The 15,744-nt window shown below is 42.2% G+C and overlaps 1 protein-coding gene across 1 annotated transcript in view; it reads left to right on the top strand.

Moving 5' to 3' along the window:
* The window catches only part of cdhr2 (cadherin related family member 2), a 129,284-nt gene that overhangs the window by 73,161 nt on the left and 40,379 nt on the right, over positions 1-15,744 (top strand). The window contains exons 14-17 of the mRNA XM_080201582.1: positions 6,142-6,306; positions 9,120-9,181; positions 10,978-11,227; positions 12,254-12,493. Coding sequence (XP_080057708.1) covers positions 6,142-6,306; positions 9,120-9,181; positions 10,978-11,227; positions 12,254-12,493 — 717 coding nt within the window. The remainder of the gene's footprint in view (positions 1-6,141; positions 6,307-9,119; positions 9,182-10,977; positions 11,228-12,253; positions 12,494-15,744) is intronic.

Raw genomic sequence — 15,744 nt, 5'->3', positions numbered from 1 at the left:
GCATTTGTGTGGCGCAAATGTTACTTGCCATTTGTCAGCCCAAACCTGGATATTGTCCAGATCTTGTTGCATTTGAACATGGACTGCTTTAGCATCTGAGGAATCGTGAATGGTGCTGAACATTGCGCAATCATCGGCAAACATCCCCACTTCTGACCTTATGATGGAGGGAAGATCATTGATGAAGTAGCTGAAGATTATTGGGACCAGAACGCTACCCTGAGGGACTCTGCAGAGATGTCGTGGAGTTGAGATGACTGACCCTCCACAACCACAACCACCTTCCTATGTACCAGGTATGATTCTAACCAGTGGAGAGTTTGCCCCCTTACACCCATTGATTCCAGTTTTGCTAAGGCTCCTTGATGCCACACTCAGTTGAATGCAGCCTTGATGTCAAGGGTTGTCACTCTCACCTCACCTCTGGAATTCAGCTCTTTTGTCCATGTTTGAACCAAGGCTGTAATGAGGTCAGGAAATGAGTGAACCTGGCAAAACCCAAACTGGGCGTCACTGAGCAGGTTATTGCTGAACAGGTGCTGCTTGATAGCACTGTTGTTGACCCTTTCCATCACTTTATTGATGATCGAGAGTTGACTGATTGGACGGTAATTGGCCAGATTGGGTTTGTCCTGCTTTTTGTGTACAGGTCACACTTGGGCAATTTTCCACATTGTTGGGTAGATGCCAGTGTTGTAACTGTACTAGAAAAGCTTGGCTAGCAGAGCGGCAGGTTCTGGAGCACAAGTCTTCAGTACTATTGCTGGAACGTTATCAGGGCCCATTGCCTTTGCAGTATTCAGTGCCTCCAACTATTTCTTGATATCACGTGGAGTGAATCAAATTGGCTGGCATCTGAGATGCTGGCGACCACTGGAGGAACTGAGTTGGATCATTCACTTGGCACTTCTGGCTGAAGATTGTTGTGAATACTTCAGCCTTATCTTTTGCACTAATGTGCTGGGCTCCTCCATCATTTAAGGTGGGGATATTTGTGGAGTCTCCTCCCCCAGTGATTTGTTTAATTGTCCACCACGTTCTCGACTGGATGTGGAAGGACTGCAGAGCTTAGGTCTGATCCAAACGGTTGTGGGATTGCTTAGCTCTGTCTATCACTTGTTGTTTTTGCTGATTGGCTTGCAAGTCCTATGTTATAGCTTCATCAGGTTGACACCTCATTTTTAGGTATGCCCGGTGCTGCTCCTGGCGTGCTGTCTTGCACTCTCCATTGAACCAGGGTTGATTCCGTGGCTTGATGGTAATGGTTGAGTGGGGGATATGCCAGGCCATGAAGTTGCAGATTGTGCTGGAGTATGATTCCGCTGCTGTTGATGGCCCACAGTGCCTCATGGATGCCCAGTCTTGAGTTGCTAGATCGGTGATAGTGTTACACAACACAATGGAGGTTATCCTCAATGTAAAGGCAGGACTTTGTCTCCACAAGGACTGTGTGTAGTCACTGTTACCGATACTATCATGGACAGATGCATCTGCAGCCGGCAGATGGGGTCAAGAATGTTATTTCCTCTTGTTGATAATTTCCTCTTATTAATAATTATTAAACCTACAGACATCACTTACTAAAATAGTTTTTCAAAACATTTTTGGGACTGAAATTTGCGCATCATTGTCTCATTTCTTAAACAAGCATCAGCCTGCAATTACAAAGTTCCTTCAACATAGCGAAATGTGCCAAGGTACTCTGGAAATAGGTATGGATGAAAAGGGGTGCTAATGCAAGAAAGGACTAAAAGGATGAGCTTAGGTGTGTGTGTGTGTGTGTGTGTGTGTGTGTGTGTGTGTGTGTGTGTGTGTGTGTGTGTGTGTGTGTGTGTGTGTGTGTGTGTGTGTTGCATTGAAGGCAGTGGGGGGAGGGGAAACACAGTAGTGGTTAAAGCTGGAGAGAGAGAGGTTTGAGGAGCCTAAAAGAGTGGCACTGGGACAACTGAAAGCTGTTCCAATAATGGTGGGGCAAAAGAAAAGGGAGGGAGTGTATAATGCCTACACCAGAGCCAAAAGAAATACCGTGTTCTGGGGAAGTGATAGAGATAGAGGAGATTGCCCAGATAAGGCTGGCAAGACCTTGGAGAAATTCTTGGCTGAATTTCAGGACTTAACAATAAAATGGAATGAAACTTTATGTCGGATGGCATGTGGGCAGTTGAATTTTCGACATTCTGGGAAGTTGAAGAACAGAAGGGCAGCAAGGATGGCATTAGAGCAAATATATCTGGACACGGCAAAGAGCACTAGATAGGATCATCAAATGCCTACATTATAGAAGGAGACTATTCAGCCCATTGAATCTGCACCAACTCTCTGATAGGGCCAATCTTATTCCTGTACCCTCATAATTTGCCCCATTAATCCCCCTATCCTTGGGACACTAAGGGCAATTTAGCATGGCTAATCCACCTAACCTGCACGTTTTTGGACTGTGGGAGGAAACCCATGCAAACACAGGGAGAACATGCAAGTTCCACACAGGGACCCAAAGTTGGAATTGAATCGGGGTCCTTGACGCTGTGAGGCAACAATGCAAACCACTGTACCATCGTGAAGCTCTTAGGTGAGATAGGGATAGAGGTCAGCAATGCTTTGAAGGTGGAATGATGCAGTGATGATAAATAGGAGCTGGGTTCTAAAGAATATAGAGTATCTTGGATAATATATCCATTTATTTCAGTTGCAAACTTTCATCTCCAGAATTGTATCAGCATATTTATGGAGGCAGCCAGTATAAATACACCTTGTCTATAATAGTTACACATTCAATGGTTCTGTAGTAATTCAAGCTTTTAAACTCTTCCCACCTTGAATGGGGTTTCACCAGACATGAGTATTGGACAGTAAAACATTAAAATTAGGATTTGAATTTTTCTGGCAAAGGTTTTTTCCCTTATTAATCAGAATTAGTCACTTCCAGCTCCTGGTCAAACTTAGCTTGAGTTAATAAAATTCTTTACTAATACAGATCGAGGATCCGTTATCCAAAATCCTCGAGTCCAATCATGTTTCCAATTTCAGATAAGTTGGAGTTTTTGGATACTGCCTATTGGAATAGGCCTACTTACATTACAATAGCCTACGCCTAGTCTAGTTATGGACTAAAGTAAATAAAATGGCTAGAAAAGTAAGATGTATCACTAAATAATAAACATAGAGTAATAGATTCCCAACAATTGGTGCCATCTGCAATTCTGATCATAGGAAAGAGTTCAGAGTGTCAATATGTGGAAAAACAACTGGACCTACCATGCTAAAGGTTGGATGTGGTTGATGAGGTTTTTGTTGGCTCGGCTTGTGTTGGCTTGGGTTAGGGAATCCCCGTGCTAAAGGTTGATGAAGTTAAAAGTAAGTGTGGTCTTGGATGAGTTCGGTTTTTGGATTTACGGTTAAAAAATTCTTGATCTGTACCATCATCATAATGCATCTTACCACTCACTCACAACAACATTTGAGCAGGGCTTGCATGTCTAGTAACGTGGAGGAAGACAGAGTTCTGTATGCTCACACTTAAAAGACTGCACAGGTTGCTGAATTTATCATTACTTTAATGAACTGATGACACATTGGAAGATTTATAATTCCCTTTGAACATAGAGATGCCCCCAAATCATGCCCATCTTTCCCATAAATTCTCTTGAATCTCATCACTCTATCAAGTTTCTGCATGGCACTGAAATAGCCTTAACCAAAGTCACAAACATGTTTTTCTGAAACAGTGCCCACAATCAGTGTACCTTCTCATCCTCAATGTCCTCTTGCTGCTTTTAGCTGGTCATACAATCCTCCTCCAATGCCTCTCCTCCAATTGTCCAGCTAACTCAGCCTACCCTTACCTATCTGATCATAGCGAAAGCATCTCCACCAACGGCTTTCTTCTCTTCCCTCCTGCATCTTTTCTCTTCAGACAATCATTATCACACCTCTCCTTGACGGTACTTGGTTAGCACTGCTGCCTCACAGTGCCAGAGAACTGGTTCAATTCCTAGCTTGGGTCACTGTCTGTGTGGAGTCTGCATGTTCTCCCCATGTCTGTGTGGGTTTTCTCTGGGTGCTCTGGTTTGGTCCCACAGTCCAGCGATGTCTGGGTTATGTTGATTGGCCATGTTAAATTGCCACTTAGGGTCATTGGAATGAGTAGGGTAAATATGTAGAGCTAAGAGAATAGGGGCTGGGTGGGATTGTGGCCTCCTTCTGCCCTGCAGGGATTCTATGATTCTACAAGCTGCCACTTACCAACACCAGCAGAGGTGATATCAGCTTCCACATTTATCCTGACATCCAGCTGTATCTCTCCACCATCTATCAGACTGTTTGGCTGACACCCAGCTTGAAATTAAGCACTATTTCCTCCAGCTAAACATGAGCAGACTGAAGCCATCATAAACTCCTTTTCCTGGGCATTGATTCCACCTGTGTCATGAACCGAAGTGTTTCTTATTTGTCATAGTCATAGAGGTTTACAGCATAGAAACAGGCCTTTGGTCCAACTTGTCCATGCTGCCTTTTTTTAAAACCCCTAAGCTATTTCCAATTGCCCGCATTTGGTCAATATCCCTCTATACCCATTTAACCCATGTAACTGCCTAAATGCTTTTTAAAAGACAAAATTGTACCCACCTCTACTGCTACCTCCGGCAGCTTGTTCTAGACACTTACCCTCAGTGTGAAAAAATTGCCCCTCTAGACTTTAGCTCTCTGATGGCAACTTATTCTGTCTTTAAATTGCCCTTTAGTTCCAATGCCAAACTGATAAATTTTGTATCTCTCCCCTCTCACCTTAGACCTATGCCCTCTAGTTTTAGGCTCTCCTACTTTTGGGAAAAGATATTGACTATCTAGCTGATCTATGTCCTTCATTATATTATAGACCTCTATATGATCACCCCTCATTTGTGTTTGACTTGGAAGTCCCTCCCAAATCCTTTCCATCATCTGGATCGCCTGCTTCTACCTGTAAAACAGCACGCACCCCCAAGCCCAGCTCAACTCTTCTGCTGCTGATACCCCCACCAAGCCTTTTTCACCATTTCAATGCTCTTTTGCCCACTGCTTTCTCTTCACTCTCCTCACTCTATTACCCACCTTCTGTAACTTCAGCTCATTCAGCAAAACCCCTGCCCCTATCCTAACTTGCATCAAAGTCCCTCTTACCCATCACCTTAGCCCACACTGACTTACATCAGCTTCTGGTGCCATGGCAACTCGATTTTGAAATGTTCATCTGTTTTTTGTCTTCTTGGCTAACTTAATCTCTGTAATTTCCATCTGTAATTTGCATTTTTCTGAAAGGTCCTTCAATCTCACTCTTTCATTCCTGCTTTTAAACACTCTGGCCGGAATTTTACCAGGACACCTGCCCGAGGTTTGTAAGATTGTGCCCGCAGCCAATGGAACATGCCATTCTGCAAGCCTCGTGGTGGGCATGCCGGTAAAATCAGGGCCTCTGCCTGTGTTACTCCCCTGAGTGAAACAAATATCTTTTTTCTCACTGCATTGTCCATCTCTCCATTGGGATGTTTGTTCAACGTTAAATATCTTTGTGCAAATTGTTTCAATTATTATCGTTTGATAACAGCATGTCAAAATTTATCAGTTTGGCATTGGACCTAAAGGGCAATTTAAAGAAAGAATAAGTTGCCATCAGAGAGCTGAAATAATTATGAAGTGGTTACTCATGTGAGACAGGTGAGACTTAGCAACAACATTATTTGGCATGTAATAACAATTGGCAATTGGAAGGCGATAGCATAGTGATATAATCCCTACTCAATTAATCTAGAAACTCAGCTAATGTTCTGGGAACCTGAGCTCAAATCCTGCCATGGAATTCAATAAAAAAAATCTGGAATTAAGAAACTATTGATGACCATGAAATCATTGTCGAGTGTCAGAAAAACAATCTGGTTTACGAATGTCCTTTAGGGAAGGAACTCTGCCTTCTTTATCTGGGCTAGCTTGCATGTAACTCCAGAGCCACAGCAATTTTTTTGACTCTTAATTGTCCTTGGGCTATTAGGGATTGGCAATAAATGCTGGCCAGCCATTCATTCATGTCCCACAAATGAATAAAAAAATCAACTCAGTGTGCAGAATGTTAACTGAATGATGTTTTATTTTAAAATTCTTTGCTAGATTGTAGCAAATGATATGACCAATCCGACCCAATGTTGCGCTACTGCGAATCTCACAATCAACATTGAAGATATTAATGATCACAGCCCAGAATTTCCACAGCAAACGTACATTCTCAGTGTGAAAGAACATGCACCCATTGGAACTGAAGTCGGAATTGTTAAAGTAAGTTTTGTTTTACCTCTATTTAATTGAAGCTGAAATAATGCATCTTTATTCTAAATCCCTGAAATAATGGGAACAATTTTCCTGGCCCACTGTATTGCTTGAGTAGCACAGCAGGCTGGGAAATGTCAATATGGGCCTGTGGCAGGATTCACAACTGATGTCCAACCAATTGCAACTTCCCTTGGCCATTTTTTTAAAACGTAATTAGCCTCATGCTAGGTAACTTTATATCCATGCTGAGCTCGGGACAGTTTTGACTGGTCTCACTAATGTCTCCCCCCTATCCCCTGCCAGGAGAGTTTCCCACCAGCGGGGATTAAAGCTGCTCCCCATCAACAGGTACCAGACATGAAGACCTTGCTGGTAGAGGCAGAGGCCATTCAGGCCCTCCCAGGAGGTCACAGGCACGGGTAGTGTCCCTTTGGCAGTGTCAATCTGGCAATGTCAAAGAACAAAGAACAAAGAACAAAACAGCCCGGGAAACAGGCCCTTCGGCCCAACGAGCCCGTGCCGCCATTTTAACACCACCAGTACCCCCCTCCACCCATGACCCTTATCTATTGTTTTATGGCCATCCACATTGAGGGAAACTAATTTAGGGACAATTTATTCCTGCCAATCAGCCTAATAGCACATCTTTGGGGTGTGGGAGGAAACCAGAGCACCCGGAGAAAACCCACGCAAGCATGGGGAGAATGCGCAAACTCCCACGGACACTGGCCCAAATCCATATGTCTGCACAACAAACAGTGATAGTCACTGAGCTGTCGTCTTGCCCAGCATCTGGTCCAGTTTAGGCACACACTAACGACATTGAACACCAGGCCAATCTCAAACAACCAAGAGAAGCCCAAGTACGACCCATCGCGTGTATGCCCCTCGTTGGGCAACAAGGCGGACCTACTTAAAACCTGTGAATGAAAGAAAGAAAAAAGCATTATTATCATACCATATCCATTTACCTTACCAGGGACGCCCCAATGCTAATGAACCTTATTTAAAACAATCTCCTATATCCACCCATCTCCAACCCACTCATGTGCCTGTTTAAGTTACTCTTAAACAACTCTAGTGTGCTTGCATCCACCACCTTACTTGGCAGAGCATTCCATACCCCCACTACCCTCTGTGTGAAAAACCTCCCTCTAATATCTGTGTTATACCTCTCGCCCCTCACCTTAAGCCCCTCGTACTATGTGTCTCTACCATAGGAAATAGCTTACCTCTGTTTACTCTATCTATACCCTTCATAATCTTATATACCTCTATTAGATCCCCCCTCAGTCGCCGTCTTTCAAGGGAAAAGAGCCCCAATTTCTTCAATCTTTCCTCATAACCCAAATTGGAAGGCAATAGCATAGTGATATAGTCAGCCTGGTACCGTGGCACTGTCCACAAGGCACCCTGTCAGTGCCAGCCTGGCACCCTGGCATGCCCACCAGGCAGTGCCGATGGGGCCATGGCCTGAGAGGACTGGGCCTACTGAGAGGCTGATTAGTGCTGGTGGTGGGGTGGGGGGTGGGGGTGGGGGGGGGGGGGGGGGGTGGCGTGGTGGAGTGGTGTTGGTGGTGGTGGGAACTGCTACATACTTTGCATTTGGGATCGGTGGGAGAGGGAGGGAGGGAGGGAGAGGGTGATTGGAACTGGCCATTGGTGGGGGTATCGTCCTGGCTGCAAGGGGGGTTTGAAGCTGGCTCACGTGGGGCTTGGGGAGGCCAGCATTGGGGAGGGGGTGGTCAGGACAGCCGGGAGTGGTGGGGGAGGTTTCAGGGAAGCCAGCGACCGGATGGGGAATCAGGAAAGGGTGGTGATTGGGAGGCTGGTAAGGGGAGAGGCAGTGCGAATGCACTAATCTTCCCACTGACTGATCGGCATATGCACAGTGGCCCACTCACTGCACTGATTCTGGCCCCTTGGGTGGGAATAGACCCCGCCTCCCCTTTGCCAGTGTGAATTCCCTTGTGGCACTCTATGAAGTACAAAGTTCTGGAAATCCATTTAACTAAGTACACCCAAAAAACGAGTGGGAAAATCACTCCCACTATATTTACATGCAAACCCAAATTTACATACTGGAGATGACTTTTCCTGGGTACTTTAAAGAGTGTCCAATATGGCCAAGATAGCTCTTGAGTTGAAATGAAGGAGGAGATGAGATCGTATAGAGGAAAGCAACTTCAGGAGGAAGGTCTTCAGATTCACTGTGCATGCTCCACAATCTGTTGATCATGAGGGACGAGTTGTAACCAGCAGTGGGTATGCCAGAGGGTCAAGTTCAGGAGCCATTAGAAGAGGAAAAGGGAGGAGCTGAGGAAGAGGAGATGGAGGAGGCTTGGGGGTGTGGTGGGGAACAGGACCCGTAGCTTTCAAGAGGGCTGTGCCTGTGAGAGACATCCAGCGAAATAATTTTTGAGAAACATACCCCACCATCAGCCTTGAGTACATTGTTTTCACACAACGTGCTTTCCACTGCTTCAAGATCCATCAGGGAGTCCATCATCTGCAGTCAATAATTTCAACTCCTTCCCCATAAAGATCACAATTAAAAATACTGATTCCACCATTACCTGATTACCACAATCACTCTCTCTATACATCAGAAAAAAACAATATGAGAACCTATGTTGTCACTATTTTATCCTTAAAATTAATTATACTTCCTTGCAAACCTTATACACTAACGTTTGGATTAACTAAAACGCTCATTGACGCTTCTCTGAATAAGCCTTTCGTTAAAAGCGTAATACAAAAATCTAGAATATGTATGCTAATATCATTATTAATATCTATTGTTTAAACTTCTTCCACAGGCAACTGATCTTGACAGTGGCATTTTTGGTCAAATTACCTACAGCCTGTTACCGATAAGCATGTATGTATTCATATATCAAAACTTCATAATCATTTTTTGGAATTAATAGATTTTGTAGTTGACTTTGATTGATTTAAAAAGAGACAAGTTAATTAGCTATTCTTAGTTAAATGCTTGGGCCATGGAAGTCATTGGTGATTTGTGAAAAAAAAGGGGGCTGAATTTTACCATCCCACCCACCATGGGAATTATACCAACGCAGATCATGCAAAAGTCCATTGATCTCGGGCAGGATTTTTCGACCTTGGAGCGAATGTGGCTGGAAAATCCCACCCGAGTCTTCTTTTTGGTAAAATGAGCATGAGATGTAAAATTGCTGACCAACCTAGTTATACTCTAGTAGGAACAGAAATATTAATTTGCATTTTTCTGGAAATGTACTGTATGTTACGGAGCATCAGGAAGAGATTAAGACAGAATATGACATTGTGAGTATATACCCTTCAACAGAACTTGGACAAAACAGACATATCTGAAATCTTAAGCTATTTTGTGAAGGTCTAAGCCATGAAAAGACAACAAACTCTCCAGTTCTATCTATAGTTTGTGTCAATCTGAATTCAAAGTGATAGACAACAATATTAGCCATTCTGCCTCCATTGTTGAGTAACCGACTGTACCAATCACATTTAAATAAACAAGGAGGCTATCTGCACCACAGAATTGTGAACCCAGCAATATCCAACATCTTCAAGAGAGGAAGACAATAAAATTGAGGAGAAAGAAAAGCACAAAAATATTTGCAAAGTGTTCACAAAAATAAAAGCTTCAAATTTTGCTTCCCTTTTAAAGCAATAAGTAGCCATCTCAGGAGCTGAGGAGTGGGAAGATGAGAGTGGCTTTTATTTCTCTTTGCAACCTGCTTAGTCCTACAGCGATTTCTGACCAAGAGGAGGTGTAATGTGTTATGGGACAGGCAGACCTACTGTCTTGGCATCCCAAAGTTAATTTGATCTAATCTTATCAAATATCAGTGCTTCAGTTATGGCCAGCAGTGTGTATATTAGTAAGAAGGCAAAATACCTGAAGTGGCAGGTTTATATGGGACACAGTATGCACTATTAAAACTGCAGTCAATCCCAAGCAAGCGTGTTCCCATTGAAGGGATATCAAAGTATGACTTTGGGAATTCTTGGCAATTTCAGCCTGGGCATCCATCACCCACTTTGGAGCTTCAAGCCATCATTGCAGAATGGTGGCAAATCCATTGGGATAGTTCATCTGTGTTGGTGATTTAAAGTGTTAAAGTTTATTTATTAGTGTCACAAGTAGGCTTTCATTAACACTGCAATGAAGTTACTGTGAAAACCCCCTAGTCACCACACTCCGGCGCCTGTTCATGTGGGTACACTGAGGGAGAATTTAACATGCCCCATGCACCTAACCAGCACGTCATTCGGACTATGGAGGAAACTGGAGTACCCAGAGGAAACCCACGCAGACATGGGGAGAATGTGCAGACTCCACACTGACAGTGACCTAAGCCAGGATTGAACCAGGATCCCTAGTGCTGTGAGGCAGCAGTGCTAATCACTGTGCCACCATGCATGATCAATTCTATAGCTGGGGTTGGGACTTGGAGGTGGGTGCCTATTTCATACATGTAAATGTCCTCATTATCTGGGATTTAGAATGGAGTTAAGGTGAGGGAAGACTAACAGGTGGAATGCACAATGGACCACTGGAATTTTTGCTATGGGATATTACCTGAACATTACTTACCTAACTTTGACAATGTTTTCCTGAAGAATGTGAATTCTAGACTGTTGAATTTCATTTAATTGTTGTTTTAACAGAAGAAACGAATTTAATGTCAATAGCACGACAGGTGAAATTACAGTTCACAACCGCACAACACTTGATAGAGAGAAACGTCCTGTTTATTATGCGACCCTTCAGGCAACAGATGGTGGAAATCGTATAGGTACAACAGCACTTGAAATTGTTCTGAAAGACATTAATGATTTCCCTCCAGAGATAACAAGAGACTCCTATACTGCATTCATCATGGAAAACAATGGCAATGAGTTAAACATTAGAATTGAAGTAAGTCCAAATCTAACATGTTTACATGTCTTCAATTTTGCAAAATTTATCTTCATATTGAGTGAAGCTAATTCTAGTGAATGGGATATTTTTGATTTCAGGGATACATGTTGCAACAAATATTAGGTCAAATGTTGTACACAGGAGGCAGATGTGTAGTGGTACTATCACTGGACTAGTAGTCTAGAGGCCCAGGGTAATGCTCTGGGGACCTGTGTTCAGATGGCAATGAGTTAAACTGTTCAGCTGGTGAAATTTCAGTTCAATAAAAATCTGGAATTAAAATTCTAATGGTGATCATGAAACTATTGTTGATTTTTGTAAAAGTCCATCTGGTTCATTAATGTCCCTTATGGAAGGAAATTGGCCATCCTTACCTAGTCTTGTCTACATGTGACTCCAGATCCACAGCGATGTGGTTGGCTCTTAAATGGCCTGGCAAGCTATTCCGTTCAAGGACAATAAACACTGATTCAGCTATTGGCGTCCACTTCCAAAGAATAGAAAAACTTAGCTTCCTCTCATCTGTCCAAACAAATGTGCAATTTCTTAACCTTAAAAAGAGCAACTCTATTTCATAGTGTAACATTTTTTGGTTTTCCCATGTGAGCTGCGTTGAATAAGATTTAGAGACAAATTTGTGCTGAGAACATCTTTGCTTCATTAACCTTTTTGAGATTAAGAGATAGAGTTAAGATGTCTTATCTCGGCATAATCAAAATACAATAATGACCTCTCGTGTTCTACCAATTTGTGGAAAATGTCATGAGGCATTGACTTTACAACTGAAAAAGCAAAGATTGTGTGCTGGTCAAACTTTGGAGGCTGGCAAGGTATACCTATGTTGCTATTTATTCAGGATTTCATGAAATATTAAGGTGAGACAGAGGAAGAACTTTAACAGCATGATAAAGAGGTCACTGAGTCACATTGTTCTATCGCTGAAAGGTGAAACTTTGTAATAAGAAGCAATTTAAAGAGAAGAAATCACCCCCTAATTTTGTTTTAAATTCTTTTTTGGTAAAGGCTATTGACAACGACCAGGAAGGCACCAATAACAGTGAGATTTGCTACAGAATTGTTGCTGGTGACTACCAACATAATTTTACTATTGATCCCAACAACGGTGTTCTCCGTTCAGTTGGTCCTATAGATCGAGAGGAAATGAAACCTTCTTTAGATGGAAAAATTATTCTAATTGTGGAAGCATATGATTTAGGCGTTCCTTCATTTTCATCAACTGTCAACGTCACTATCAATGTAGAGGTAGGCATTTAAATCTTGTATCCTTTTCTTAATTGGTTGTAATTTAGAAATAAGAAGAGAAGTAAGTTTATATCTGCAGTATTAAAGTACCCAAGAGCATGTCCATAAGGATATCTTCTTTTGGTTTCAATTTTAAAACAATCTATTTTTCTTCATTCTTTGCACTGAAACCTAAAATAGGACCTTTGTATTTTTTTCAATTATCCCAAGGATGTAATAATATGTAGTGGAGCATGGCTTGAGAGCTTGTTACTTTGCTTGGTTATGACTTAGTTTATGAGCTGTCAAAGCTTTTTGTTGTGCATTTATCAGGTTAGATGCAAGAGTGCCAAATTTCAAAGGGAGTAATGGTTGTAGGATTATGAAGCTATGCCATGCCCTATGTTGACCCTGGCTTGAAGTGCGCAAATTTCTTTCTTTTTCTATTTGATCTGTTTGTACCACTATATTACCTTAATAGATGACAGCCAGGAATACCCACTTGAAACATGCTAACACTGTAAGCTCACTAAATGGAGGCATTTCAACAGTGCAATTAACAACACTGATGTAATTAATCTGACTGATCATTTACTCTCCAAAAGCGAGGCATTTGTCCTGAAGGATCCAAAATTGCAGCTGGTGCATATGTCCCACATCAAACTAGAAGAGGTATTTGTGGAGGTATGTATGTCAGTTGTCCCACCACAAACCTGCATCTAGAGAAATTGTAACTCCTTTACAGTCAGTATACCTAGCTAATTCACCACATGGATATTGTAGGATACCCAATGACTTGTTGAATTTTTATAACCAGCATGCCATGAGGCCAAGGCCAAGCCAGGCAAATATATTTGCAAGTTTGACAAAGGGACTGGAACAGTAATTCATAACAGACATGACTATATTGGTCTTATTGATGGATTCAGAAGCATATCCTTTAGACATGCTACCAAGTGTGATTGCACAGCCATGTTTGGAAGCATGTTTGAAAATGCTTGTTAAACTTGCATAAGCATAATGAGCTGGCTTATAGCATACGATAAGATTTGTCCTTGAGATTCACTGTGTCCACATATGTACAGGCTGCCTAAGGCACAAAAAATGATGTCCTTCTATGCCCTATGTTATCTATGACTGCTTCTGCATGACATGAATTGGCACTTGTGTTGCTACTGCATGTCAGCAAAGATCAAAGAACAATACAGCACAGGAACAGGCCTTTCAACCCTCCGAGCTTGCACCGATCGTGTGTTCCTAACGAGACCATCCGTTTGTATCCCTCTATTCCCAGTCCGTACATGTGGCTATCTAGGTAAGTCTCAAATGATCCTAGTGTGTCTGCCTCAACCACCTTGCTTGGTAGTGCATTCCAAGCCCCCACCAGCCTCTGTGTAAAAAACGCTCCCCCCCACATATCTGTATTGAACCTTGTCCCCCCCCCCCTGAACTTGTGACCATTGTGTTTGTCATTTCTGACCTGGGAAAAAGCTTCCAACTGGTCACCCTATCTATGTCCTTCATAATTTTATAAACTCTTATTAGGTCACCCCTCAACCTCCATCTTTCTGGGGAGAACAACCCTAGTTTACTCAATCTCACCTCATAGCTAATACCCTCCATACTAGGCAACATCCTGGTAAACCTTTTCTGCACTCTCTCCAAAGCCTCCACGTCCTCCTGGTAGTGTGGTGACCAGAACTGGATGCACTATTCCAATTGTGGCCTAACCAACGTTCTATATAACTGCAACATCGTATGCTAACTTTTATACTCTATGCCCCATCCACTAAAGGCAAGCATGCCATATGCCTTCTTCACTACCTTTTCCACTTGTGTTGCCACCTTTAAGGATCTGTGAACTTGCACACCCATATCCCTCTGGGTGTTTAAGCAGTGTGAAAGCTAGCCATTTTGCATTGCTCGTATGCAATAGCAACACAAGTGGTATTTTCCACTAATAGGATGCTGCCATTAAGCCAAAGTGACATTCTGCCTAATACACAAATGAGTAACATGGTACATGAATTTCAATTTGGGTGTGATACCCAGTATGTCCCAATGATCAGCAGATTGTAGTAAATTGCTATTCCACTAGCTGTTTGCAGTAGGCAGAATATTGACCACCTTAAACTAGCCCATTTTTTCAAAACTCAGAATGTAATGTCTAACATTAGATGTAATTCACTGATTGGACAATACTTCTTGAACAGCCCTGAGTGTGCTAAAAATAAGAATAAAAATCAATTTAAGATTATCAGTCATGCTCTAAATATGGCTTTTTATGCTTACTGGAAGCTGTGTATGTTCATTAGCAGTGCTAGGGTACCAGATCAGAAACCCCAAGATATGTTATGAAGCCAAACTAGACTCCAACTATTTTCTATTTTGGCATTAATATGAGGATAAGATGTTCTGTTCTGGGCACGATTCTACCGAAAACGAGGGAGTTTTTATCAAAACAAGCTTTATTTAATAATACAGTTTAACTATAACAAATGAATTAAATGAATGTTTAACATTTGAACAATAAAACATGACAAAATACAATTCTTAATTGCTAACCTATCATTATGATATCCAGCAAAGCAAAATTTCTCTTATAGACTTAGCCCCTCTTTAAGTTAGTTAGTGAAACACAGGCATACTTGCTTGATAATATTCCCGGAGCTTTCAGAAAGCCCCTGGAGAGAGAAAGTGAGTGACAGAGAGACACGGTTTTCCTTTATCAGCCCAGGTAGCAACTGCTCTTTGTTTAAAAAGAATGAAAGTAAAACTGTTTTTTCCCTGCAAGCTTAGCTACTCCCATTAACTATATGACTCTATACCTAGTCTAAAATCCCAGGAGAACATAAGTAAACCAAAGGTCATTAAGCCTTCTGCAAAATAAACACTTACATGGCTAAACTGAGTAAGTATCCGGCTCTCCAGACAAACTGACTCTTGTAACAAAGCACTGCCTCTTAAAGCATCCCCACCTTAAACAGAAAATATATAAAATTAGCATAGTATCATCACAACTCCACAGTGAGAGTAAACAACAAGAAGCTGATCACTGGGGGCAAGTTCACCTGCCTATACAGCACTCTGTCATGCTGTATTCATATTGATAATGAAACAAATGCCAGAATTGCCAGGGCCAGTGTGTTCTTGGAAGATTTCACTATTCAGTAAGGAAACATAGAGAGGTAAGCATAAAAACCAAGCTCAAGGTCTACCAGGTAGCCATCCTCTTGACTTTTTTTGCGACTGAGAACAAGACTGTCTCACCA

Source organism: Carcharhinus amblyrhynchos, chromosome 13 (assembly GCF_965287045.1).
Source record: "Carcharhinus amblyrhynchos chromosome 13, sCarAmb.v2.hapA, whole genome shotgun sequence".
Classification (NCBI taxonomy): domain Eukaryota; kingdom Metazoa; phylum Chordata; class Chondrichthyes; order Carcharhiniformes; family Carcharhinidae; genus Carcharhinus; species Carcharhinus amblyrhynchos.
Note: the sequence above shows the minus strand (reverse complement) of the source record. Positions and strands in the feature narration are given on the sequence as shown.